Source organism: Gopherus evgoodei, chromosome 2, assembly GCF_007399415.2.
Source record: "Gopherus evgoodei ecotype Sinaloan lineage chromosome 2, rGopEvg1_v1.p, whole genome shotgun sequence".
NCBI lineage: Eukaryota > Metazoa > Chordata > Testudines > Testudinidae > Gopherus > Gopherus evgoodei.
In genome coordinates, this window is record NC_044323.1 from 93556484 (window position 1) to 93582066 (window position 25583).

The 25583-nt window shown below is 41.7% G+C and overlaps 1 protein-coding gene across 2 annotated transcripts in view; it reads left to right on the forward strand.

Moving 5' to 3' along the window:
- POU6F2 (POU class 6 homeobox 2) overlaps nt 1-25583 on the forward strand; it is a 439608-nt gene that overhangs the window by 22713 nt on the left and 391312 nt on the right. Inside the window, exon 2 of one of the 2 annotated variants that reach the window (XM_030551384.1) lies at nt 24819-24890. In XM_030551384.1, the coding sequence (XP_030407244.1) occupies nt 24828-24890 (63 nt within the window). In that variant the 5' untranslated portion in view covers nt 24819-24827. Of the gene's footprint in view, nt 1-24785; nt 24891-25583 lie in introns of those variants that run through there. The other variant, XM_030551383.1, reaches the window with a different exon arrangement.

Sequence of the window (25583 nt, forward strand, 5' to 3'; positions counted from 1 at the left end):
AAGCTTCTGCAGTCGTCTAGGCTTCTCAGGAATTGTGTGATGTCTGTGTGTTTTTGTGATACATTAACAGAGACTGAGCAATGAAGATACATAACAAGGGCCTGCTCTCACAATATGCTGAGCTGTTAAGGGCCATCAGCACCTCATAAGACTGGGTCCCAAAAGAAGACATGTTTAGGGATTATCTACACTTGAAAATGTACTGAAATATCTATTCTGGAATACTTATTTCAGTATAAGCCCACATAGAACTCATTCTGAAATAAGAGTACCTTTTTCTGATTTAACTTAATCCATTTAGATACTCTTTATCTTGGGGGGAGGGAAGCAGGTTAAAGAAACAGGGATGAAAATTTGAGAGGCCCTTGAGGAACAATCTTGTGCCTCTGCTGACGGGAGCACAACCACCATGCTGCTTCACCAGCATATGTCTGTCTTCCCTTTGCTCAAGTAAATAGAGTTCTGCTAGCTTGAGTTAGACAAGCACGATTTGGATTTTTCTTTGGGCCTGATCTAAAGCGCAGGGAATGTAAAGAATGCCATCCACTTCTATGGGCTTTGGATCACGCCCTTTGTTACTAAGATGTGATATTGAGTTGATCATGTAAGTAGAACTGGTTGGTTGGGTGTTTTTTACCAAATTCAAGCAAATGTTGAAAACAGTTAAATATGTTTGTAATCAGTGTATCAGTCTTTACCATTCTGTTACCACAAAAAGCCTTGGCTTGCTCAAAGGAGGTGAACTTTGAGAATGTAACAAATAACTTCCCCGTTCTATTTTTATGATATACAGTTTAACCCTGATGCACAGAAGCACTACTGTTTATCAGCGATAGATTTTTTTAAGTTGCACATTCTGTTAATTAATGTTTTTTTCCTGGACTTGTACTTATCATTTTGGTCCTTTGATAATTTAGAAAAGGGAGACAGAATAGCTCTTAATATGTCTCCAGTTAGACACCTAAATAATGAGGCACTCAAAGTCAGTGGACAGATGCAGCAAAAATTCTGCTTCTAAAAAAGTAAAATGACAATACGAAAGTCACAGTTATTATGAAAACAGCAAATACAGTCACTAGAAACTAGGACTCTCTTAGATCTAAAGATGGCTATTGTCCACAGGACAGGAAGGTCCATAATTCTTCTTTTGAAGTGGCAATACAAAAACTTTCTAGCAGTTTACAATTTGAGTTTAGACATCCTCTTTATAATCCTCTTTTCCCTCTGTACACAGTACAAACCATATTAAATGCAGAACCGGTTCACTGCAGATAATGGTGTTTTCAACAACCTTTAACCAAACACTACAGTTCAAAAAGCCTAAAATAATTGTGAATCTTGCACTTAAACTATTACAGATCTAGGAAGTAGAAATGTGAAACATGCCAATCTGTGTTTGCAGTGGAAAAAAATATTTAAATTCCAATCTACTATGCTTTGGTTAACAAAAATAATTACTTTATCTTACAAGAATAGCAGCCTGTTCCCTTCAAAAATCCCCAAAATGTCAACTTAGAGCAGGTCATTAAAAAGAATGAATAAATAAATAAAACAAACCCCACACACAATACACGCCATATCCTGTGATCTTGACTAAAGTGAGTAATCTTTACTCATACTGGTAAGTGTTGAAGGACCAGGTCCTGTTTCATTTAAATCTTATTTTTAATTTCAATCATACTTTTGTCTTTTGAACTTTTTTTCAGATGGCTTTCTGACCATCACAGCACACTTGGTGATAGACATAAAGATAGCAAAATGTTCTTTCAAAGTTCCTTGACTCTGCAGTTGACTTTTCATGCTACATGAAGTCCACTAGGGACTTCAGTATGACTGTTGACTTTACATGGAAGATGTTCAGATACTACCAGGGTGGGTGTCAGGATAAAAGCATAAGATCATTTTAATGTCTTGGTTTGGTCTGAAGTCAGCTTTGTCTTTTTGGTGTTAATAAAATCCCTTCCTGGCCACTGGCGTTACTACTGAGAAGTTTTAGGGTCTGCGGGTCAAACCAATATAGGATTATCAATGCCATTTCTCACTTTGGATGTCTCAAACAATAACAAAACCAAAAAGCTGCTGCTTCATTCAAAACACTTCAGGAAAATCCACTGAGTTGCTGGTCCAATAACTTTAGAAATGGTCATGTGATTAGTTCATCTTTTTCCTCAAGTGGTGGGTCATCATTTTTAAAATGTCCACCAAAATATTCAGTAGGTGGCTCATCTCTTCCTGTTGTTCAGATGATACAAATCTTTCCTTCTCCAAAGCAGGCAATGTAGGTGCCTTTTAAAACACTTCACTACTTAACTGAAAAAAACTGTGTAGCCCACTGAAACTTTTCTGAACCCTAGCAGAGTTCACTTCTTAATCTAAAGCAGAATTCCAAGGCTGTTGTGTTGGAAAGCCAGTCATTAGCTGCGTGTCACTCAGTTGACCAGTGGTAATAGTGATGTCAACATTGATTATGAATTCTGTTGCAGAAACAACTGTTTCTCCCACAACAAATCTGCCAACCATTAGGATTTATGAATGAACAATTGCAGGTTTCTGTTCAAATTTTGAATACATATATATATTTGTTTCTAAGTTATAAGTTTAGAGATAATCAAGGTAGGCTGGCAAAATAAGGAGGATTATACATGTCATCTAAATAAGGTTACTAAACTAGATCTCAGGAAATTCTGACTTCAGTGGGAATTGTGGGTGCTCAGCATCTCATCGGATTGGATCCATAATTCGAAAATCAACAAAGTTAATTTTGGGATTCTGAGAGATAGAACAGGATATTTTTATCCCTATTTTAACAGATGGAAATATACTTTATAATTTTTTGTATTGAGTAAAACATCATAAAACAGCCACAGTATTTTGAAGTCTGAAGCATCATAAGTATTGCCAAACTCCAGTTTTCAAAATCATGAGTTGGGCTACACCCCAGAACATCATGAGACTGACTTTAAAATCATAATTAAAGAACTATATATTGGGTTCTTTTATTTGTCTTCTGGATTTTGAGCCATTAGGTTTCTCTTGGGTCACATTGTCAAGCTTTTCTCTGTAACCATGAGGGCTAGAAAATCATTTTTTTTTCCAAATGAAAGATTAGAATTTCATGTAACAAGATGCATCTGACGAAGTGGGTATTCACCTACGAAAGCTCATGCTCCAAAACGTCTGTTAGTCTATAAGGTGCCACAGGATTCTTTGCTGCTTTTACAGATCCAGACTAACACGGCTACCCCATCTGATACATGTAACAAGATGATCTCCATGAGATGGAAATACCACTTATTTTGAAACCCTTGATAAAATCATTGGTAACACCATCTCCTCTTCCCCTCCTTGCCACACATACTCTCAACAACACTGTTGTGGCACATATGTGTCATAAGATTTTTTCCCCCAAGCCTTGTTAATGGGTCTTCCAACACTCCTAGAAATACTATTCACGGGTAAGCCAACATAAATATGTTATACTGTGTCACTGATATTTGTAAAATAATAACAGTCTGTACTTAATTAAAATAAAGGTCTAGGAGCCAGATTTTCCTGTTTGTCAATGCTCTAAATGACACAGAAGAGGGGAGGGCCATCAGGCAGCCACTTATAATTCCCTGATCCTGGGGGCTAGTCTGTGCTATCCTTGGCTGCTGTAAATTATGTCACTGGTGTATGGTCCCGAGGAGACCGTACCCCAGCTAAACATAGGTATTGCATAGCTGACCCAGCTGTATGATCCACACTTCCCCAGAAGCCACTTCATGCCAGCTGCATGTGTTTTGGAACTCTGCAGCTTTGGAGGGGATGAGGTCTGAAGGAGTGGAACTGGGAACTACTTTTCTGCATAGCATGAGCCCCTCAGGATTAGGCAGGTGGTGGAATTTAATGCAGGTAGAAGCTAGAGTGACTCCACCTCTGTTCTTTTTTACTCCTCAGAGAGAGTGTGGGGTGAAGGTAGTGCCAAGTACCAGGGGAATAGCCAGAGGAAGCATAAATACCTTAGTAGCCTCTCTTAATTCCAGTCACTTGTCACAGAAGAATGAGGATCCACCATTTTAAAAAATACACAGCGGTCTAGCTATTCTTAAGTCTAAAGTGGGTGGGAAATGCTGTCAAGTCAAAATGGCAACATTCTATACCACCTTTGCATTCACTTTATGCAGATATAAATGACTGCATGAGGTGTAAGGCAATGGAGACTTTCAGCAAGGCCTGTGCTCCAACAGATTTGTGTGCTGGGGTGCAGTTTATGTTCCTAAGTGCTTTTCATTTATTTTTTAAATTTTAATTTAACATGCCAGTGGATCAGAAGGGCTGATAGGAGTGATTCTCCCTTTATTCACCTTACAATGGTAGACGGAAGGAGGTCACAACGGACTGGCAAGAGAGCACTAGCCAGGCCTAACAGCCACTGCAGTGTTGTGTATTGACAGGGAGGTCCATTTATAGCAGTTTCTCTCCTTATGAGTGGTGTAAGTTTGCAGTAGATCACCGAGAGGAGTTCCCAGGAGATGAAGTAGGGCAACCTCCAGACCTCACAACTCTTTCCCAAAATAGCTATAGCTGAGGTTACTGGAGCAACCAGACTGGAGCCCAGAAGACTCTGTGGCCTGCCCCAAACTGGACCCACCCACTGGGCCCAGAAGACTCCTCTTCCCCATTCCAAATAGGGAACAACAGCAGAAGCAAGGAGGAGTCTTTACATCCTCCTGAGAAAATTATCAACTTAACTCTGATGCTAAGACACAGGACATTTCCCCTTCATTTGCTGAATTGCCATTGGATGATATTCCCTCTCCATCCTGCCCCTCTCTCAGCAGCACAACCGTTCAGTTGCCCAGCCTCACATTCCTTGCTGTACTGTTTCTCAGCCTCCCTCCTGCCTCTGTCTCCTCTTCCTTTTCTAACTCCCTTCTCTTCCACTTCCTTTACCACTAACCAACTCCAACATGCCTTTTCTCCACTCCCACTTTAGCTCAGAGCCCCCCATGCTATAACTAAATTTGGGATATAAATAAAACAAATAAAGCAAATATAACAAAAGTGCATCCAGCTAACATGACATGCTAATGACCACCCTGATCACATTACTTGAATGCTGTGTCCTTTCCACCTACTCTTCTTCTGATCCTTGTCTCTTTTGATGGTGAGCTCTGTGGGTCAGTGATTGTGTCTTACTGTGTCAGATACTGCAGCATCTGATACAATGGGGATGCAGTTCTAAATGGGGCCTGAGGGTACTACTATAATACAAACGCCATAGGAAGTGATGATAACAGTCTTGCTTTAACTGATTGATAGCATACATGGATTACACAGCCTCCAAGACTTAATTCTTTTTTCACATAGGTCATAGGGTATGTCTACACTGCACGTAGGCCTTGGCTACACTGGCGCTCTACAACGCTGCAACTTTCTCGCTCGGGTGTGAAAAAAACACCTCCCTGAGCGCTGCAAGATACAGCACTGTAAAGTGCCAGTGTAAACAGTGTCGCAGCACTGGGAGCACAGCTTCCAGCGCTGCAAGCTAAACCCCGTGAGGAGGTGGAGTACGTGCAGCACTGGGAGAGCTCTCTCCCAGCGCTGGCGCTGTGACCACACTCACACTTCAAAGCGCTGCCGCAGCAGTGCTTTGAAGTTTCGAGTGTAGCCAAGCCCATGCCAGCTGGCTAAGGGGCTATTTAATTACAGTGTATATATTCAGGCTTAGGCTGCAGCCTGAACTCTGGGCCCCGCCCTGAACATTTACACTGCAATTAAACAGCCACTTAGTCCAAGACCCAGGAGTCTGAGTCAGCTAGCACGGGCCAGCCACTTTTTTTAACTGCAGTGTAGACATACCCTTGGTGTCCTCTGCTGGCCAATTAATGTAGTTTCTATAGCCTTACAGGAATTATGTTCTTGCACTGCTAACTAGATCTGCCAGGGCAGCTGTGGGTTTTGTTGAGTCTTGTATAGTCAGGTGTGCAGATGTCTCAGGCAGATGTCCATAATCTGAACTTCTGGAGTAGAGCAGGAAGGTCACTTGATTGAAAAAATTGATGAATTTTCATTGAAATTTCAAACTTTTTGAAGTGAGTGAACTAAGGAAGGGAGCAAATTAGAGAGGGTTAGGCAACTATCTAGGAAGAAAGTACAAATCTGTATTAGGATAAGGGGAAAATCAGGGAAAATTGAGTGGCTGGCTGGTGGTAGGGCTTTTCTGGGCTACCAGTATGAAACAGTAGCCAGTCTTCTTCTTCTCCTTCTACTGCCTCAGTGATGGGGTACTGAACTCCAAGAGTTGAGGCCTTCTGAAGCTGCTCACTCCATATTTCTAATGTAAGCTTTTCTGGATGGTAGAAATTGGTAAGCCAAAAGCATATTAGTCAAATCCTACAAGAGAAGTACATTAAAATGGACTGGAAGTTAGTTTTCCATTAGGCTCAGGGGAGCACTGATTTGAGGGCCCAAACTCTAGCTAAACTAGTGGATGTCTTGGCATGCATGTTAAAAGACTCTGGTTCTTCTTTATACTAAGGCTGCTTTAACCTGCTCTGTCAGGGCAAAAGGGCTTTTTCTTGCATGTAAGTTGCATTAGTTTTCTCTTTAAAGCCTCTTTGTACTGACAGTGATGTAAAGGGATCTTGGGTGTAAATAAGAATGAGGCCCCATGTGTTTATGTTTATAATGAGATGAACCATCGTACTAAGAAGTAAGGGTTGTTTGTTTATTTTTAAACAAAAATATCCCTTTCACTTTAAACGGTTGTTTGGTTTTGTTGGGGAACGTATAATGAAAAGTATGAATTTGCTCTGCTACATAGATAGTATCAGTGTCTATCTCATATCACCTGCTTGTTTTCTTAACTCACAGAAGGCTACGCACACTAGGGTTGCCAGGTGTCCGGTTTTTGACCGGAAAGCCCGATCAAAAAGGGACCCTGGCGGCTTCAGTCAGCACCACTAACTGGGCTGTTAAGTCTGGTTGGCAGTGTAGGCAGGCTCCCTACTAGCGTCTCCTGGGAAGCTGCTGGCTCTCCCTCTGGCTCCTAGGCAGAGGGATGGCCACGGGGGCTATGTGCACTTTCCCCACCCTCAGCACCAGCTCAGCTGCTCCCATTGGCCAGGAACCATCGTCAATGGGAACTGAGGGAGCAATGCCTGCAGGCATGGGCAGCACACAGAGCCACATGGTTGTGCCTCTGCTTAGGAGCCGGAGGGAGATACCAGCAGCTTCGTGGGAGCCACCTGAGGTAAGCACTGCCAGGAGCCTCTACTCCCTCCTGCACCCCAAACCCTAGCCCCACCCCAGAGCGCCCTTCTGCACCCCAAACCCTAGCCCCACCCCAGAGTCTGCACCCCCAACCAGAACCCTCGCCCCCGCCTACACCCCAACTCTCTGCCCCAGCCTGGAGTCCTCTCCTGTACCCCAAACCCCTCATCTCCAGCCCAACCCCAGAGCCCATACCCACAGCCAGAGCCCTCACTGCCAGCCCCATGCCCCAGCCCAGTGAGAGTGAGTGAGTGAGTGACAGAGGGATGGGGATGGAGTGAGTGGCGGTGTGGCCTTAGAAAAGGGGAAGGACAAGGGGGTTCAATTTTCTGCAAAAAAAAAAAAAATTGACAACTCTATATAATAGTACTAGATTAAACTCAATAAGAAATTTAGGGACTGTTCCTGCATTGCTTACGTTCCCAAAACTTTCACTGATGCACAAGAAATGAAGAATTGGGCCCTGATTTCTTGTTTTGATAGTTTATAGTGGGAAATCCATGATGATACATTTGAACAATGGAACAACCTATAAGCCATTAGCAGAATATTTATCTTTATTCCTAATATGAAATTTTTTTCATTCAATTAAAAATTAAAACTCCACAGTAATCATATAGATATATATGAGTATATGTATTTGTGTGTACGTACACATATTACCAAAATCCGCTTGTTCTAATTGTATTCTTATTTGTTATGCATTTGTACTGCTATCTCCTGGCTAGAGTGAAATTGATGTAATGTGGTGTAGGACTCTCTATTTGATTACCAAATCTCATTCAAGCAGAGTCAGGTCACAAACCTCCAATGGACAGATATGTGTGAGTTTTCAATCAAATCTGACAGAAATTAATCTGAAGCTAACATTTCCCTCTGAGATATTTTTCTTGTCTGCTTGTGCACAAAACACTAGCCTTTTCCTTCTGGCACCTCTTAAAGAGGCCCCTGATTTTAAGGGAATAGCTTCTCCCTTGTTGTATAGTAATAGGGTTTGATTTTATATAGGACAACGTCTTTGAAACTTTCAGTATCCCACCAGTGAAAACACTTTTGTGTAAATTGGTTAGAACTGTAACATTGGTTGTCTTTTTTTTTAAATCTGAAGGCATTTACCTTGTGGCTGCAGTCTGCTTCAGACATTTTATTTTATTTCTATAACATCACATGGTTACCAATGCACAATTTCTATTGTTTTGTCTGATGTATCTATTGTAGGTGCTTATTGAACAGGGGCAAAAGAAGGATAAAGTCATACAGAGGTTTGGGACTGATGTGTGTGAAGCTTTAGTAAGCGGGGGAGATATGTGGAGAAACTGCAGTTATATAGATCCATTAGCCTGTGTAAAGGTAGCACAGAGGTGGCGAGGAGTGGTTATGGAGAGTTTTCATTGCTATTGTGTTTCCAGATGCAGATTCAGTTTCTCCCAACCACTACAGAGGATCTTCTGTTTACTCAGGTTGAGTACAGGGAATAAAGACTTGGTCCTTAATGAACAGTAATGATGCAGCAGACTACTAGTGTTTCTGGTGAAAAGACAGAAACCTGTTTGGCTTGATTCTACATTCTTAACTGAGAGGGGTTCATTGGGAGGGGTGTCTCATTCATCTGCATGGGAGGTGCTAAGTTACCGTTGTGCCTCCCTTATTCTAGGGTTGCTGGAGGCTGGATAGTGTGATGTCACTACCTCACTGTTGTTCTCCAAAGAGTCCTCCAATGCAGACAGATGTTAAGATCAATAGTCTTGGATATTTATATTCTTTTTAAAGCACAAAAATACATACAATAATAATCATCTTTATGCCCATCTTCATACATCAGAAAGGAGCAGAGAAGACCACAAATGTCCTTTTTTCTCCTTTGCAATTTGTTAGAACCTGCCCTCAGACTTGTGCAGAAGAATTAAACACCAGTTTCAGCATTTAACTTCTAATCAGTCAGTATCTGCAATCCTTCGAAATGCGTGGCTTTCCAGTATCACATCCCATTTGTTTGAGTGACAGCAAAAGAGGTGGTACTTTGACCAAAAGGAAGCATGTCTAGCAACTGTAAAGTTCTTCCTTCAGTGAACATAAGTTACTGCACACCTTAGCTAAGATAACACACCCTTCAGGTAATCTACTACCTTTGAACTTTGATGGAACTCCCTTTGATATTAATGGAGTTGCATGCATGGGCTGTTGAAAATAAATGATGCTTAAAGAGACACTGTCAAGTAGTTTGGGTCCTAAATTTGGCAGGGGGAAAGGGTTTTTGGGGTGTTTTTAAACAAAGTGTTTACAAAGCCTAATATAAACAAATGATTTTATTGAGAAATAATTGAATTAAAATAGTTCTTGGATGAATTTTATCATTCGCTTTCTGTGTTTCCAGTCCAAGTACTGCAGCATTGTACATTGGAACCTGAAAGAGAAACTGATTGGAAATATAGGGGACACTGACCAACCTATTTTTGTTGCCCAAGCTAAATGAAATGCAGCACCAACAGCAGAAACAGTGAGAATCAATTCTGATTGTTAAAAGTCTTTCAATTTTATTCTCTATGGTGGTTAGTAACACAAGAGAAATATGTTTTTAATACACAATTTTTTTAACCTGACAATATCCTTTAAAAACACAGACCTGCAACCCTTATTCATGTAAGCTCCATTCATGTGGTTGAAACTACTAGCAGTGCCAGGGCTTTGCAGGACAAGGATTCTGGGTCCCATAACCAAGTGACTGGATTACACAGTACCATATAGGTGTTTTAATTTGTGACACATACAGTCTTGGTACATTTCATTTTTGACAGTCTACGTATAATTTAGTCCAGGTCACCTTATAAGTTGTCTGATGTAGATGTCTCAGTGGATTTGGTTCTCTCTTCATTCAGTGATAGCCTCACAAAAAAAAACCAAACCCCCTCCCCCCAAAAGTTCATCCAAAATGCTTCCCACGTTACAGAAATTTAAACACTCTCAGTTAATGCAAATCAACATAAATTCATTGATTTCAATAGCATTATGCTGATTTACACCAGCTGAGGGGTTGGCCCTTATTCTTCCCATTTAAGCACTATTAATTTTATGTGATTTTCATAATTGTTGAGAAGTATAGTCCATTGATACAAAACACTTGTAATGTTGCTTTGTTTTCTCTAAATATGGCTGTTTCTTTTCATAGCAGTTTCTGTTGAACAGTTTGTTTCCCATTCACCAACTAAGTCCATTCTGTTCCTGAGTGTTGGTAAACAGACAAGTGTTCCAGTGTAAACGGGCAATCCATGTCAAACTCTTCTTCACTGCTTTTCCATTATGCCATTATTTGGGTTTGTTCTTTTCATGGCACCTCTTCATCTGATACAGCGTACCTCTCACTAGAAGTTTATTAGCATCCATGTCAAGAAAATGTGTAAAGTCTTCCTCATTCAAGACTGATGGATGCAAACAGGCAGAGAACAGAAGCCACAAGCAATCGGTAGCATTTCATTGCCATAGTAATACCTCTAATTGTAATTGACAGGGTAATTAAAACCTAAAGATATGCCAACAAAGCAACTTGGATAACTATGATCACCCCATGAAAGTGGCACGTCACACATTGTGTACAATAAGATTAAATTGGTTCTCTTCATTTTGTCTCACTTAAGCAACTGTCCCAATTATCTGCATCCTATTAAGCTTCCTTTGACTATAAAGATAAATTTAAAATAGTCTTTGTTTATATTTAACTGTTTTAGAGTACTGTAGCTTCCTCACCCCAGACCAGAGTCATGAGGACCAAGCTGCCTGGGGACACTGGGTCCCAGCAGCTTTTCCACACATACAGGCCATACTACTACTCCTGGGGTAATTTTGTGCCAAAAGATTAAAAATTGTGCACACCATATTTCAAAATTCTGCATATTTTATTTGTCAAAATAACAATATAATCACACCAGTTTCGATAATTATGGTAGTTTATTTCAAAATACCTGTCCGCAAGTATATGTATAACAATACAGACAATAAAAAAGATTAAGGAAATGTTTTTTAAATAAACAGATTCCTTATTAATACAGAACTTTGAGTAATAATTCATTTAAACGACAATACTGAAACTTATTTTCCACCCCCCTCAAAAGCAGCGCAAAGGCTTGGGGGAGTCAGGAGTAATGGAGGAGCTGAGGGAAGTAATTGATAGAAAGCAGCCTGGGAGTGAAAGTGCAGGGTTGTTGGGTGTGGGTGGGAGAAGCATGGAACATGGGTTTTCTTGGTGATGGGGTGGGAAGGGATTGTTAGGGAGCTGGGGAGCTTCCCTCATGCAGACCCTGGCTGACCCCTAGCCTCTCCCAGTCAGGCACATCTGCCCCATCCCTGTGTGTCCCTTCATCCCCTTCCCCCATACCCTTGTGTCCCTGTGCCCCCACTCAGGCACCCTCTCCCTCATGTGTCCCAGCTTCCCCACCCCCATTCAGCTCCTGGCTCAATGCTGTCACCCCACAAACTCCTGTACCCCTGCCCCAGTCTGTCCCACCATTAGCCCTTCTGAACCCCAGTCTGTGACCCCTCTGCAGCCCCATGTGTCTCACTCTGTCTGGTCCCCCCCCCCCCCGTGGGCAGGGCACTGTGAAGAGGGCAGCCTCTGACCACTCCCTCTCCGCTGCTGGCTGCTCCAGCCTGAGCCGGCTGCCCTCTCTTCTGGTGCCACAGCAGCCCCTGATGGGTTAAAAGTGTAATTGCAGCACAACCCCAGCAGAATCTGTTTTCTGCGAGGAAAAGAAATCTGCAAGGGACGTGAATTCTGCATGCATGCAGTGGTGCAGAATTCCTCCAGGAGTAACACCATTCACAGTCTCTTCATTACTCAGATCTTTTGACAGTTGAGCACTAGCTTCCCCAGAAGGCATCCACATCAGCAGCACAGTTGCACACTCCTCTTCCTTCTGGATCCTGGCCTGCCCCCACTTTCTGTTCCTGTTTCCCCCATCTCAGCTCTTTCCCTTATCCCTTCCTCCCCTGCTATGCTCAGTGCCACCCTGCTCCTGTCCTACACCCCCTCCCTAGTTCCAGTTCCTGTCCTCGTCCTCTCTGCTTCTCTCCCTCTTCACCTGCCAGTGCTACTTGGGCAGCAGCACAGGAGAGAGGCTCTCTGCTCTGGTCCTGAGCACCACAGGGTATGTCTTCACAGCATTTTGGAGCAAGCCTTCCAGCCTAGATTCACAGACTTGGGCTCACAGGGCCCACAGTAAACCACACTCTAAACATGTCTGTGCAGATAGTGCTTTGGAGTTGCAGCTCAGGCTCTGAAGCCACCCCTCTTCCCAGCCTTTAGATCCCAAGCTGCAACTTCAAAGTGCTGTCTATACAGCTATTTTAAGAGTACTAGTGCAAGCCCTGCTAGCCCAGCCTGGGAGGCTTGCTCCAAAATGCTGTGTAGACATATGCACTGTGGCCCTTGGTAGCCAAGAAGGAGCAACTGCAAGAAAGTCTTGCTCAGCCGTGGACCCCTATATATATATATAGAGGGATATACCTATCTCATAGCGCTGGAAGTGACCTCAAAAGGTCATTGAGTCCAGCCCCCTGCTTTCACTAGCAGGACCAAGTACTGATTTTTGCCGCAGATCCATAAGTGGCCCCCTCAAGGACTGAGCTCACAACCCTGGGTTTAGTAGGCCAATGCTCAACCCACTGAGTTATCCCTCCCTACATTCCTCCTTCCTAAGTTGGAGCATGCTCAGTCACTCTGTTGGGGTGGTGCACATGCAGTTCAGTTGCAATAGGAGTTGTGAAGACATGGAGCATATTAAGGGCAAATGGAATCTTCAGAAAACAGAGCTGTCAAATTCTAACAAGTCTCTACTGAATATATGCCAACTGCATATGATGGGGTCTCCTCTATTCACCACTCAGCAGCGCCTCCTCGTGGCTAATCTGGGAAATTAGCTCTGCCTGGTCTGATGCCACATCCTGCAGTTACTCAATCTGTCCTTTCACTCACTTATTGCATGGCCTCTCATGAGCTAGGAGCTGCAGCACTTTCCTCTTCATGGCCTAGCCCTTCAACTGCATCACATTCAAGTTCTCCCCCCTTCCAGGGTATCATCAAAGTCTGCTTCCAGACTGCTTCCAACCACGCTAGATGGGCTTGTAGGGGAACCCAGGCACACCCTTTACATTGGGTTCCAGTCCCAAAACCCTCACCCCACCAGTTCTGGGTTTTTACTCTCCCAGCCCTTACTGCTCCTTTCCTGGACTGCTTCCTACTCTGTTCTTACAGCTTCCTACCCTTCCCCCTTGTATCCAGGAGTAAGGCTATGGGGAGGAAACCTGCAGTTAACCAACTTCCTCTCTTTATAGAGCCCACTCAGCTCCTCCCCCAGCTGGCCTTCCTGAGCAATTAGGTCCTAGACACCCTGGGTTTCCTCCAGGTGCAGGCCAAGGTTAAGTGGCCTACTTCACCCATTTCAGGCCTGTCTGGGGTGACCACCCCATCACACTGCAGTTTTTCAGAGGCATATAATTTAAGCAAATTTGGGCAGATTTTCATGTGGGTAGTAAAAGGCACATCTGTGGTATAAGGGATTCTCCACCCCCTACCAAATTTAAATTTCTTGTTGCAAGGCCTAGGGTGGTGGAGCAACTCAACAAAATGGCTGTAATAATTTTGTAACAATGTTTTTCCCTTTGAGATGCTTTTCCCTAAATTCATTCATAGCAAGGGCTGAACTGTTTAAACTGAAACTTTAAACAAAAAGTCATCTTGAAGCAGACATCATGCATAGAAAATTTCAGCCTGAAGGTTCAAGTTTAGCTAAATTATAAGCAATTGAAAGCAGAGTCTTACAATGGAAAATATTAGATAACCTTCACTATAAGCATTGCTTCAGCTCTGACTATAATAATAATAATAATATAATTAATTAATAAACATTATCTAATGAAACACCTCGCCATGTGCAAAGGAAGATAACATACAGGTCACCCCATTGACAAATGATACCAAAACAAACAATGAGTAATATTACATAATTGATATTTCATAGCTTTGGTCTAACCTGTCATCTGCTCAGACCTGAAATTTAAAGTGCATGAGAACACTATGAGTTGACTACCAAGGAAGCACTTGTCTCTGTAAGATAACCCACTCTAATGTCGTGAGTTGCCTATTTGTACCTATCTGTGATATGTCTTTTTGTATGACTGGTGAAATATGCAGACCTGCAGCTTGAGGGACTTGGTGAATATTAATATGTATTGTTGTCTTCACCACACACATTTTTTTTGCCTATGAGGATGCCTTCAGTATTACTCCAATATGCTGTGTATTGTGTATGCACAATGTACCTCTGTATTGTTCAGCATACGCTACTGTGAGGAATGGGTATGAGAGGGGAAACAAATATGGAGTGATCATGGAGTTATTCATCAGTCAAGCATACTGTGAAACCACACCTATTTCCCCACATGCACACTGACATAATCACAACATTATCTCCATTAAGAGAAAGTTGGAGAGAGATATCTATGCTTGAAAGGTATTACTATTTTCATTTTAAGCAGAGGAATTCCAAACCTCTCCCATGTTTTTGGAAGAATACAGAATGGGAACTGTTTACACAAAAAGTAGTACAGTAAATATTGGTCAGGTGATTATATTGGTCACAAATAAAAATGTAAAAATAGTATCAGGGAATCATTCTATGCAATATAGGAATCACTTCTTGCTTGTTCATATGTTGGCTGAGTTGCTTGAATCCTGTTGTTTCAGCCAAGTATTGTTAATTCCTCTTACAATGAAAATCATAATTTCTTTTGTGATCTACATTATTTCCAGTAAAGAAATGGCTAAAAAGAGCATTGTCCCAAACACCACAGGAAGATGCCTGGAATATGGTTTAACTATTAAGTAACACATTTGGGAACAGTCCAGCAATAACTCATCCAATGCAGGTCATTCTTCCTTTGTAATCTGTAATCTGTTCCACCTGGTGTCAGCTCCCCTCACCCAGATAACCTGGTCCCAGCACTTTTATTTGGAAGCCATTGCCCTCCCCTCAGGTTAAAGGAGTGCGGAAGAAGGGTTTAGACTCATAGACTCATAGACTCTAGGACTGGAAGGGACCTCGAGAGGTCATCGAGTCCAGTCCCCTGCCCTCATGGCAGGACCAAATACTGTCTAGACCATCCCTAATAGACATTTATCTAACCTACTCTTAAATATCTCCAGAGATGGAGATTCCACAACTTCCCTAGGCAATCTATTCCAGTGTTTAACTGCTCTGACAGTTAGGAACTTTTTCCTAATGTCCAACCTAAATCTCCCTTGCTGCAGTTTAAGCCCATTGCTTCTTGTTCTATCATTGGAGGCTAAGGTGAACAAGTTTTCTCCCTCCTCCTGATGACACCCTTTTAGATATCCGAAAACTACTATCATGTCCCCTCTCAGTCTTCTCTTTTCCAAACTAAACAAACCCAATTCCTTCAGCCTTCCTTCATAGGTCATGTTCTCAAGACCTTTAATCATTCTTGTTGCTCTTCTCTGGACCCTCTCCAATTTCTCCACATCTTTCTTGAAATGTGGTGCCCAGAACTGGACACAATACTCCAGTTGAGGCCTAACCAGCGCAGAGTAAAGCGGAAGAATGACTTCTCGTGTCTTGTTTACAACACACCTGTTAATGCATCCCAGAATCACGTTTGCTTTTTTTGCAACAGTATCACACTGTTGACTCATATTAAGCTTGTGGTCCACTATGACCCCTAGATCTCTTTCTGCCATACTCCTTCCTAGACAGTCTCTTCCCATTCTGTATGTGTGAAACTGATTGTTCCTTCCTAAGTGGAGCACTTTGCATTTATCTTTATTGAACTTCATCCTGTTTATCTCAGACCATTTCTCCAATTTGTCCAGATCGTTTTGAATTTTGACCCTGTCCTCCAAAGCAGTTGCAATCCCTCCCAGTTTGGTATCGTCCGCAAACTTAATAAGCGTACTTTCTATGCCAGTATCTAAATCGTTGATGAGGATATTGAACAGAGCCGGTCCCAAAACAGACCCCTGCGGAACCTCACTTGTTATACCTTTCCAGCAGGATTGGGAGCCATTAATAACTACTCTCTGAGTACGGTTATCCAGCCAGTTATGCACCCACCTTATAGTAGCCCCATCTAAATTGTACTTTCCTAGTTTATCTATAAGAATATCATGTGAGACCGTATCAAATGCCTTACTAAAGTCTAGGTATATCACATCCACCGCTTCTCTCTTATCCACAAGGCTCGTTATCCTATCAAAGAATGCTATCAGATTAGTTTGACACGATTTGTTCTTTACAAATCCATGCTGGCTATTCCCTATCACCTTACCACCTTCCAAGTGTTTGCAGATGATTTCTTTAATTACTTGCTCCATTATCTTCCCTGGCACAGAAGTTAAACTAACTGGTCTATAGTTTCCTGGGTTGTTTTTATTTCCCTTTTTATAGATGGGCACTATATTTGCCCTTTTCCAGTCTTCTGGAATCTCCCCCGTCTCCCATGATTTCCCAAAGATAATAGCTAGAGGCTCAGATACCTTCTCTATTAACTCCTTGAGTATTCTAGGATGCATTTCATCAGGTCCTGGTGACTTGCAGGCATCTAACTTTTCTAAGTGATTTTTTACTTGCTCTTTTTTTATTTTATCTTCTAAACCTACCCTCTTCCTGTAAGCATTCACTATATTGGACATTCCTTCAAACTTCTCAGTGAAGACCGAAACAAAGAAGTCATTAAGCATCTCTGCCATTTCCAAGTCTCCCGTTACTGTTTCCCCCTCCTCACTGATCAGTGGGCCTACCCTGTCTTCCTCTTCCTTCTAATGTATTGATAAAAAGTCTTCTTGTTTCCCTTTATTCCCATAGCTAGTTTGAGCTCATTTTGTGCCTTTGCCCTTCTAATCTTGCCTCTGCATTCCTGTGTTATTTGCTTATATTCATCCTTTGTAATCTGACCTAGTTTCCATTTTTTATATGACGCCTTTTTATTTTGTAGGTCACGCAAGATCTCGTGGTTAAGCCAAGGTGGTCTTTTGCCACATTTTCTATCTTTCCTAACCATCGGAATAGCTTGTTTTTGGGCCCTTAATAGCGTCCCTTTGAAAAACTGCCAACTCTCCTCAGTTGTTTTTCCCCTCAGTCTTGATTCCCCTCAGTCTTGACCTTACCTATCAGTTCTCTGAGCTTACTAAAATCCACCTTCCTGAAATCCATTGTCTCTATTTTGCTGTACTCCCTTCTATCCTTCCTTAGAATTGCAAACTCTATGATTTCATGATCACTTTCACTCAAGCTTCCTTCTACTTCCAAATTCTCAACGAGTTCCTCCCTATTTGTTAAAATCAAGTCTAGAACAGCTTCACCCCAGTAGCTTTTTCAACTTTCTGAAATAAAAAGTTGTTTGCAATGCAGTCCAGGAACTTATTGGATAGTCTGTGCCCCGCGGTGTTATTTTCCCAACATATATCTGGATAGTTGAAGTTCCCCATCACCACCAAACCTTGGGCTTTGGATGATTTTGTTAGTTGTTTGAAAAAAGCCTCATCCACCTCTTCCACCTGATTAGGTGGCCTGTAGTAGACTCCCAGCACTACATCACCCGTGTTTTTTACCCCTTTTAGCCTAACCCAGAGACTCTCAACACTTCCATCTCCTATGTCCATCTCCACCTCAGTCCAAATGTGTACATTTTTAATATATAAGGCAACACCTCCTCCCTTTTTCCCCTGTCTATCCTTCCTGAGCAAACTATACCCATCCACACCAACATTCGAGTCGTGTGTATTATCCCACCAAGTTTCAGTAATGCCAATAATGTCATAGTTGTATTTATTTATTAGCACTTCCAGTTCTTCTTTCTTATTACCCATACTTCTTGCATTTGTATATAGGCATCTAAGATACTGGTTTGATCTTGCCTCCCAGCTTTGCTCTGACCCTCCTTTATCTCTGCCATTATAGCCCATGCTTCCTTCTGTTTCCGATCCATCTCCCAGGTCTTGTTCCCCGCTTACCTGTGGGATTTGCTCACCTGCCCCGTCGAACCTAGTTTAAAGCCCTCCTTATTAGATTAGCCAGTCTGTGCGCAAATAAGGCCTTTCCCCTCCTCAAAAGGTGAAGGCCATCTCTGCCTAGCAGTCCTTCCTCGAATAGCATCCCATGGTCGAGGAAGCCAAAGCCTTCCTGGCGACACCATCTTCGCAGCCAGGCATTCACCTCCACGATGCATCTGTCTCTGCCCGGGCCCCTACCTTCGACAGGAAGAATCGAAGAGAATACCACCTGCGCTCCAAACTCCTTAACCTGTACTCCCAGAGCCCTGTAGTCACTCTTGATCTGCTCAGTGTCACACCTCACGGTATCATTTGTGCCCACATGGATGAGTAGCATGGGGTAGTAGTCAGAAGGCTGGATAATCCTCGACAATGCCTCTGTAACATCTCAGATATGGGCCCCTGGCAGGCAGCATACCTCCCAGGATGAACGGTCAGGGTGACAGATGGGTGTCTCCGTCCCCCTCAGCAGAGAGTCTCCAACCACCACTACCCTACGTTTCTTATTATCAGTGGTGGCAGCAGACCTCCCAGCCTTAGGGGTACGAGGCTTCTCCTCCTTAACTGTTGGGGGTGATTCCTTCTCTCCTGTATCAAGAAGAGCATAACAGTTATCTATTACTACAGCAGGAGGGTTCGCAGCAGGGGTGGAGCACTACCTGCTGCCAGAAGTAACCAGCTGCCGGTGTCTACCCTGAACCATCTCCTCCTCCACTGGTGTGTCAGTAGTCCTGTGAACTGGGACAGCTACGTCAGCTGTCTCCACATGGACACTGTCCAGGAATTGCTCATGGATACGGATGTTCCTCAGCCTAGCCACCTCCTCCTGTAGCTCTCCCACCTGCTGCTTGAGAGATTCCACCAGTAGGCACCTTTCACATTAGATGCCACCCCCAGCCTGGATATCAGTAAGTGGAAATTGCAAGTTACAGTCTTTGCAAACCCACACCAGAATCTGGGTAAAAGCATCCATGCTTTGTTGCTCTGTCTGGCTACAGGCACAGGTGGAGGAGACAGAAGCAGTGCTGCCACAGGTGTTGCGGCATCGTAAGCCTCCCTCTGTCAAACTCTCTCAAATTCCCGTCTGCAGCTCCCTGTCCTCTCTGCTCTGCTTTAAACAGAAAGGTTTTGGATGTGGCTTGGTTTATAGGTTCAGGGGACCAATGGGTCACAGATGAGACCGACAAGGGACCCCCACTCCCTTCCTACTCCCCTTCCAAACTCCCTTGCGAAACTCCCTGTTAGCAGCTCCTGTTCGCTAAGCTCCCTGGTCGTTTGTCTCCTTGCTGCACTGGCTTCAAGATTCCCACCACCAGTCCTCACCTTCTTTAGGGGATGTCTTCTAATCTACTTCCAATTCCAGTTTATCAGGGAACTGAGCCCGTAATTCAGTGAGTATCTGCACTGGGCACCTGCCAAGTTGTAAAAAAATGAGTTTGACAACCTAACCTATCCACCAGTCTGGTCTGTGGCATGGAAGGCAAAAAACCCACCCTGCCCAGGTCATTCGGGCAATGAGGGGAAATTTTCTCCTTAGTCCCCAGAAGGCTACTAGCATGGTGCCAATAGCAAAGCCCAAAAAACTCCATGAGAGATGGGGATTTTCTTCCCAGTGCTTTCCCTTGGAGGTCTGCCGGGGCCAATAGGCTTATGCAGCACCCCTCTGTCCAACCAATCCACAGAGCCCCCTCCCGCCTTCTTTGCGCCCACGAATAGGTGGGGGAGGGGGTTGCAATACTTAAAGAGGCCAAGTGTTTTTTTTCCTAGTCTAGCTCAGACAGTCCCACCTCTATGGCTGGCTGGGCAGGGGCGCTGTGTGGATTAATCAGGAAAGAACTACATAGGACTGTAAAAGCCAAAATGAGGCACAGAAAAGTGGCACAAAGAAATAAAGTCCCAAATCCAGGAAAAATACTAACTCTGTGTACCAGATTGACATATACAGAAAGATTCTGTTCTCAGCCCCTGTAAATATGAAGATTAAGTTTAAATAAGAGGAGAATTTGGCCTATGGGGAAAACCCACCTCCCCGCTATATCTACAAACACAGATCAATGAAAATCAAAAGGCAAACTACAATATAAGTTGTGCTGCCCAGGCTGCACAGAGATCCACTGAAAATTTAGAGTTAAGCACATTTACCTTCAAAAATTAAAGAACTGGGCCTTATGTATTTAACCTATTAGCTCTGGAGAGTAAAGGGCCAGTGTTCTAATGGTAGCACAGCTTGTTCTAACAAAGTTGTGCTCCATAGTGGCAGACAGAGGAAAAATAGTCCCCTTAGTGTACTGTTGCTGTAAGAAGCATGAGGTATCTATTTTGATTCTCTAAGGAGAACTGCTGTAAGAAGTTCTGAGTTAGCATTTAAGTAGAGGCTTAAAAAGACTACAGTGAAACTAGACAAGCCTACAGTCTGCTTATCTATCAAAGGACTAGCAGTTCCCATTTCAGGGCAGGGCAAGAAAAGCAATAATACATTTTGAACAGAAGTGAATTTGTCTCTAAACCATGTTAATCATTACCAAAAAAATGATACTCTGCTGTAGTTTTTAAATTTATATTTGCCTCTTCCAAAACATCTATTCACCAGGAAGAAGGTACAGAGTTTATTAGACCATTGCTGTGTCAGTATCATCATGAGCAGATGTCGAAGAGTCCAGGAGCTGTGCTCAGAGACATTTTTCCAGCAGGTGCTCAATAGCAGAATTACTGCTCATTTTAAAAAATTCTTATTGTTTCACCTGAACAGAGGAAGAATGTTGCAGAGAATTTATCAGAAGATGAAAGGAAATAAACTTTTAAAGAGGGAGAAAATAAAGTTAATTAGAACTGGTATTGTTTTATTGTGTTTGGGGGCTGGGAGGTACTGCTTGTCCCAGATTTCATGGATCTCATGGGTCTACCATGTACATAGACTGTGCGGTGCAAAATCTCACGGGCTAAATTCTGCTTTCAGTTACACTGATGTAAATCCAATAAAGTGAATGGTCACCTTGGATTTATACCTGTGTAATTGAGAACAGAATTTTGTCAGTTGAATTGTATTAATGTAAAGGGAAATGCCCTTGAATGAGTCATTACAATTATTAATGTGTTAATTATTTATATTGCAAAGGTGACAATCAGGACTGGATTCCCTTTGTGCCAGGTATGGTACAAATATATAAGAATGCTGTGCATGGTTCAGCACAGCAATGGATTGTCATCACAACACAACAAATAAATTATTCTCTCAATTACACCCAGGGAATTCCATTGACATCAGTGGCATTAAGAAGTTATAACGGAGAACAGAATGTATCCATTATGTAAACAACACAAATTGTGCCGCATCACAGCATTGCAGAGTTTGTCATTTTTGTCCTTCAATTATATATATATATATATATATATAATTTTTTTTGCAAAGATGGGAATCTTAGCTCATTCTTCTAAATACTAACTTGAGCTCTGCTCCTCACCTAGGATCTGTACTATGGCATGAGCTACCTTGTTCCCTCACTTGTTATTTTCTTCAGTTTGTTTAGTGAGAATAGAGCTAAGTTACTATGTTGAGGAGAAAAGAGAATAGCAGTCAGGGGAGAAACGTATTATTCTGCCACCCCCAACCTCACCCCAAACACAAGAAGAAAGGGAAACACCATCAACAAGTGTCTGGGCATGGCCAGGGTTTGGCCTGGAGGTTGCACAGTGAAGTTGTGGGGGATGATAGCAATGGAGGTGCCGGGGTAGACCCTTCAGACCACAGGACAAAGTAGTCACATGTGAGTGGCAGATGCTTGCAAATGCAGGCAAACTTTGCTGAGGGAACAGGCCAAATGCATTACAGAAGTGAGAAGAAATGATGGATGGCAGAGGAGAATCTCCGGGCTGTTAGGGTTAATACTAATGTCAATAATGGAGTTCTACTCAGAGACACCTAACAAAGGACGTTTTTTAAATAGATTTTCATTTACTAGAAGAGTGAATTCTAATTTTCATCAGTCTTTGTAAGCTGAGTGGCAGCACATTTCCGAATTTAATCAAAGAGTTCCTCCTTGCAGGTGTGTATATACTTGTGAGTGTGATAGAGTCTTTGTGTGGTTTGCCAGCTAGTGTGTGTTTGCATGAAGAGGGTGTCTGTATATCGGAGGGGGTATCAGCTTTGTGTGTGTGTACAAAGTGAAGTGTTTGTATTAATAAGGAAGGTGTGTCTAGGTCACAGTGTATGCTAATAAAATCCCTGCAAAAGTAAGTGTAAGAGGTTTGTTTTCTTAGAGACGTTATGGAAATTTGAAATGAGTGTGTACATTTCCGCTGCAGAAAGGCTCTTCCTGAAAAGAAACATAAAACAAACATCTTCAACTTGCCTTTCAGATTCCTGTTTGCCTTTAACAAGGCTGTTTTTGTGGAGAATGCTCAGGCAGCCCCCTCTGCTCCCTTCCCCAGTCACCAGCTATAGTTTATTTTACTCACACTGATTATACTGATGATGATTATGCCCTTTACAACAATAACTATTTTTTGAAAGAATCATCTTGAAGAATGAAACCGCAGCAAATTCTAGATTGACTGAAAGGCAACGCATGGTATTAGTTTGATGAGTTTTCTTCCATGGATAAGGAGGAACAGATAAGATTTCAGCATGAGTGGTGTATTTTAATTATGTTTAGAAATGAAATGCAGAGCAGATGTTGGAAGTACTATTTCAAGTGCTCCTTTCCAGCTCCAAAGAGGAAATTTCCCGTGTTAATATTGCACATATCTTACAGTCCTTGATAGGAAGAAGTTTTTGTCCCATATTTTGTTTTTTTGATTCCTTGTATGTACCAAAGTCGAAATTCTTTTTTTGTATCTTCCACATTTTCTTTGAAATATGCTGGAAAACTTTATTTCTTCAGTGTTTACTTAGTAATTTTAAAATAACTGTTATAGAGGAACTGGAAAATGCAAAATCAAATTGGCACTTCTCTCTTATGTCCCCCACTTTCCCACAAACACTCACTGACATGCTGTTAAGTTTTAAGCATTCCTGGTGGTTGGAGTCTTAATTATAAATCATTAGAAAAATTAGACCAGCAAATTCAGGAAAAAGCAGGACCTGAAAATGTGATATTTATGCAATTTTCATCTTTCATGACTATATGTGTATTTTATGACTAACAAATTTATTTTGGAGATTTCCAAGTGGTTTTTCTTAAAGGCATAAGTGACATTACAATATCTTTTGAAAAAGAAAATTATTTACAAAAAAACTAGTAAGAACCTTGTTTTAACTGGAAAGAGTATGAGACAAATATTAGATGTAGGTACTGCTTTTTACTCTGACAATTATTCAAAACCAGCTTATTTACAGTAGTAATGTAACTGGAATTTTAGAATGAGGACAAAAAGATGAAGCTTATATTTATGTTGAACAGTTATACTGCAAAAACGTGTAAGGGCTGTTATTTTAATATATTGCCAGATAACTGTATTGATCCTGAAAGGGTTAAAGTGCTACTGGGTTACATTAATGTCACCCTTCAGCAATCACTGCCAATAATACATCAGCAATCAATGCTGTAACGTGTTGTTCATAACACTCAGCTTTTGGAGACAAGTGCATGATATATTTTGACAAGAAAGAAAAAAAATTGTCTTGGAAATTCTTGCAAATCTTAACTCAGAAAGGAAGATATATGAAACAAACTGCTTCCATTAGAAAAAATGGTAATGTTTGCCATCATAAGTAACAACATTTATGTCAGTTCAGCGGAGCAGTGAACGAACCAAAACTCTGCTAACCTTCAAAATGGAAAGGATTCTGTGAGTAGGATTTACATAGTTTGAATATTTTATATTTTTAGTGCTCATCACAGTTCACACAAACTCATACGTAAATATGTATTTCCAATCAGCAAATGTTCAATGGGTGATGGTGGGATACAATGGGGACTATTTTAAGCTTTTTGTTAAGGGCACCAGTTTCACAAACCCACCCCCCTTTTTTTTCCTTCTAGTTTTTACTGGTTTCAGATTACTTATATATGGACATAAGAGGCACAGAAAGACTGTTCACTTTGACAAAAAAGAAACTTAAAGAAAACCCACAAAAGAATAACAACGGAGAAGTAGAGAGAGAACACAAAGGGTTAAAGTTCTGACCACTGTATCCATACATAAAATTATATATCACATTATCTAGAAAGTTTAGGCTTAAAAAAGAAAGCATTAGTTTAAAATACCTCTAAGGTTTATTAAATCTTTAGGCTGAAGATTACAGCAAGTGTTTTGTCTTTGGTGAGTAGCTGTTTGTCTCACTTTATTTACTTGGTATTGGGTATTTGTCAATGTCATTTCATATCTGCAGAAAATTCATGCGTTGTATGGAAGTATGTATGTGTGTGAGTGTGCTGAAGGTCACATGACTATTTCATCCTATTTGGTGGAGCAGCTTGACTTTTTTCCCTTGCTTTTGGTGATGGTTGTGAGTGCAGAAGTTGATTGACAGATGCATGCCAGAAACCCCCATTCTCCTTTTCAGAGACTACATATGATGGATTGCGATCTTTCAGCTCAGCAGGACACAGGGACCATGCAAGCTGTAATTGGTCAGGTATGGAGTCAGCCATTTCTCAACTCCCCTTTTATTTTTTTCACAAGGGTCTAACCATATGATTCACATAATTCATATTTACAGTACCATCTTTCTATCTGTATCTTCAGCTACCAGCAAGTGTAGTGCTGAAAGTGAGAAAGGCAAAAGACCATATTAATTTGGCCAGGGAATCACTAGTTAAACCTAAAAAGGTGATGCTTTGCTTTAATAATCACAGTTTATAATTTAGTCTGAGCTTTGTCAATATTTATTTATTAATTTACCTTTGTATTTTGTCTAAATATACTGAAGTAGAAGAAGTGAACAGTGAAAGTATTATGTTTACTAATGAGTTGCTTCATATTCCTAATGCTGTTCATTATTTCTATATTGGCTGTATTTTTATACTAGAGGCTGTGGATTTTTTTGCTTTTACTCCTAACCCAGATAATGTGTGATTGAGCTTGGTAAATGTAGTAGTCTTTGCTGCTGCAGAGGGGCAGCCTGCAAATTAAACACTGCCACAATCTGAAAGGTCCAGGTGGTCTGCTCGTGCTTCCTAATGCAATCCAGCACAACAGCTTTAATAAACAGCTCTATTTAGTTCTCCCTCCCTGTATCCAGGGAAGTGAACTGGTCTGGGGCTGCTGTGATGAAATGCCAGAAGAATATCTCTCTGAGGCCTCACAAGCTGATTTTTAGAGCTTTTCC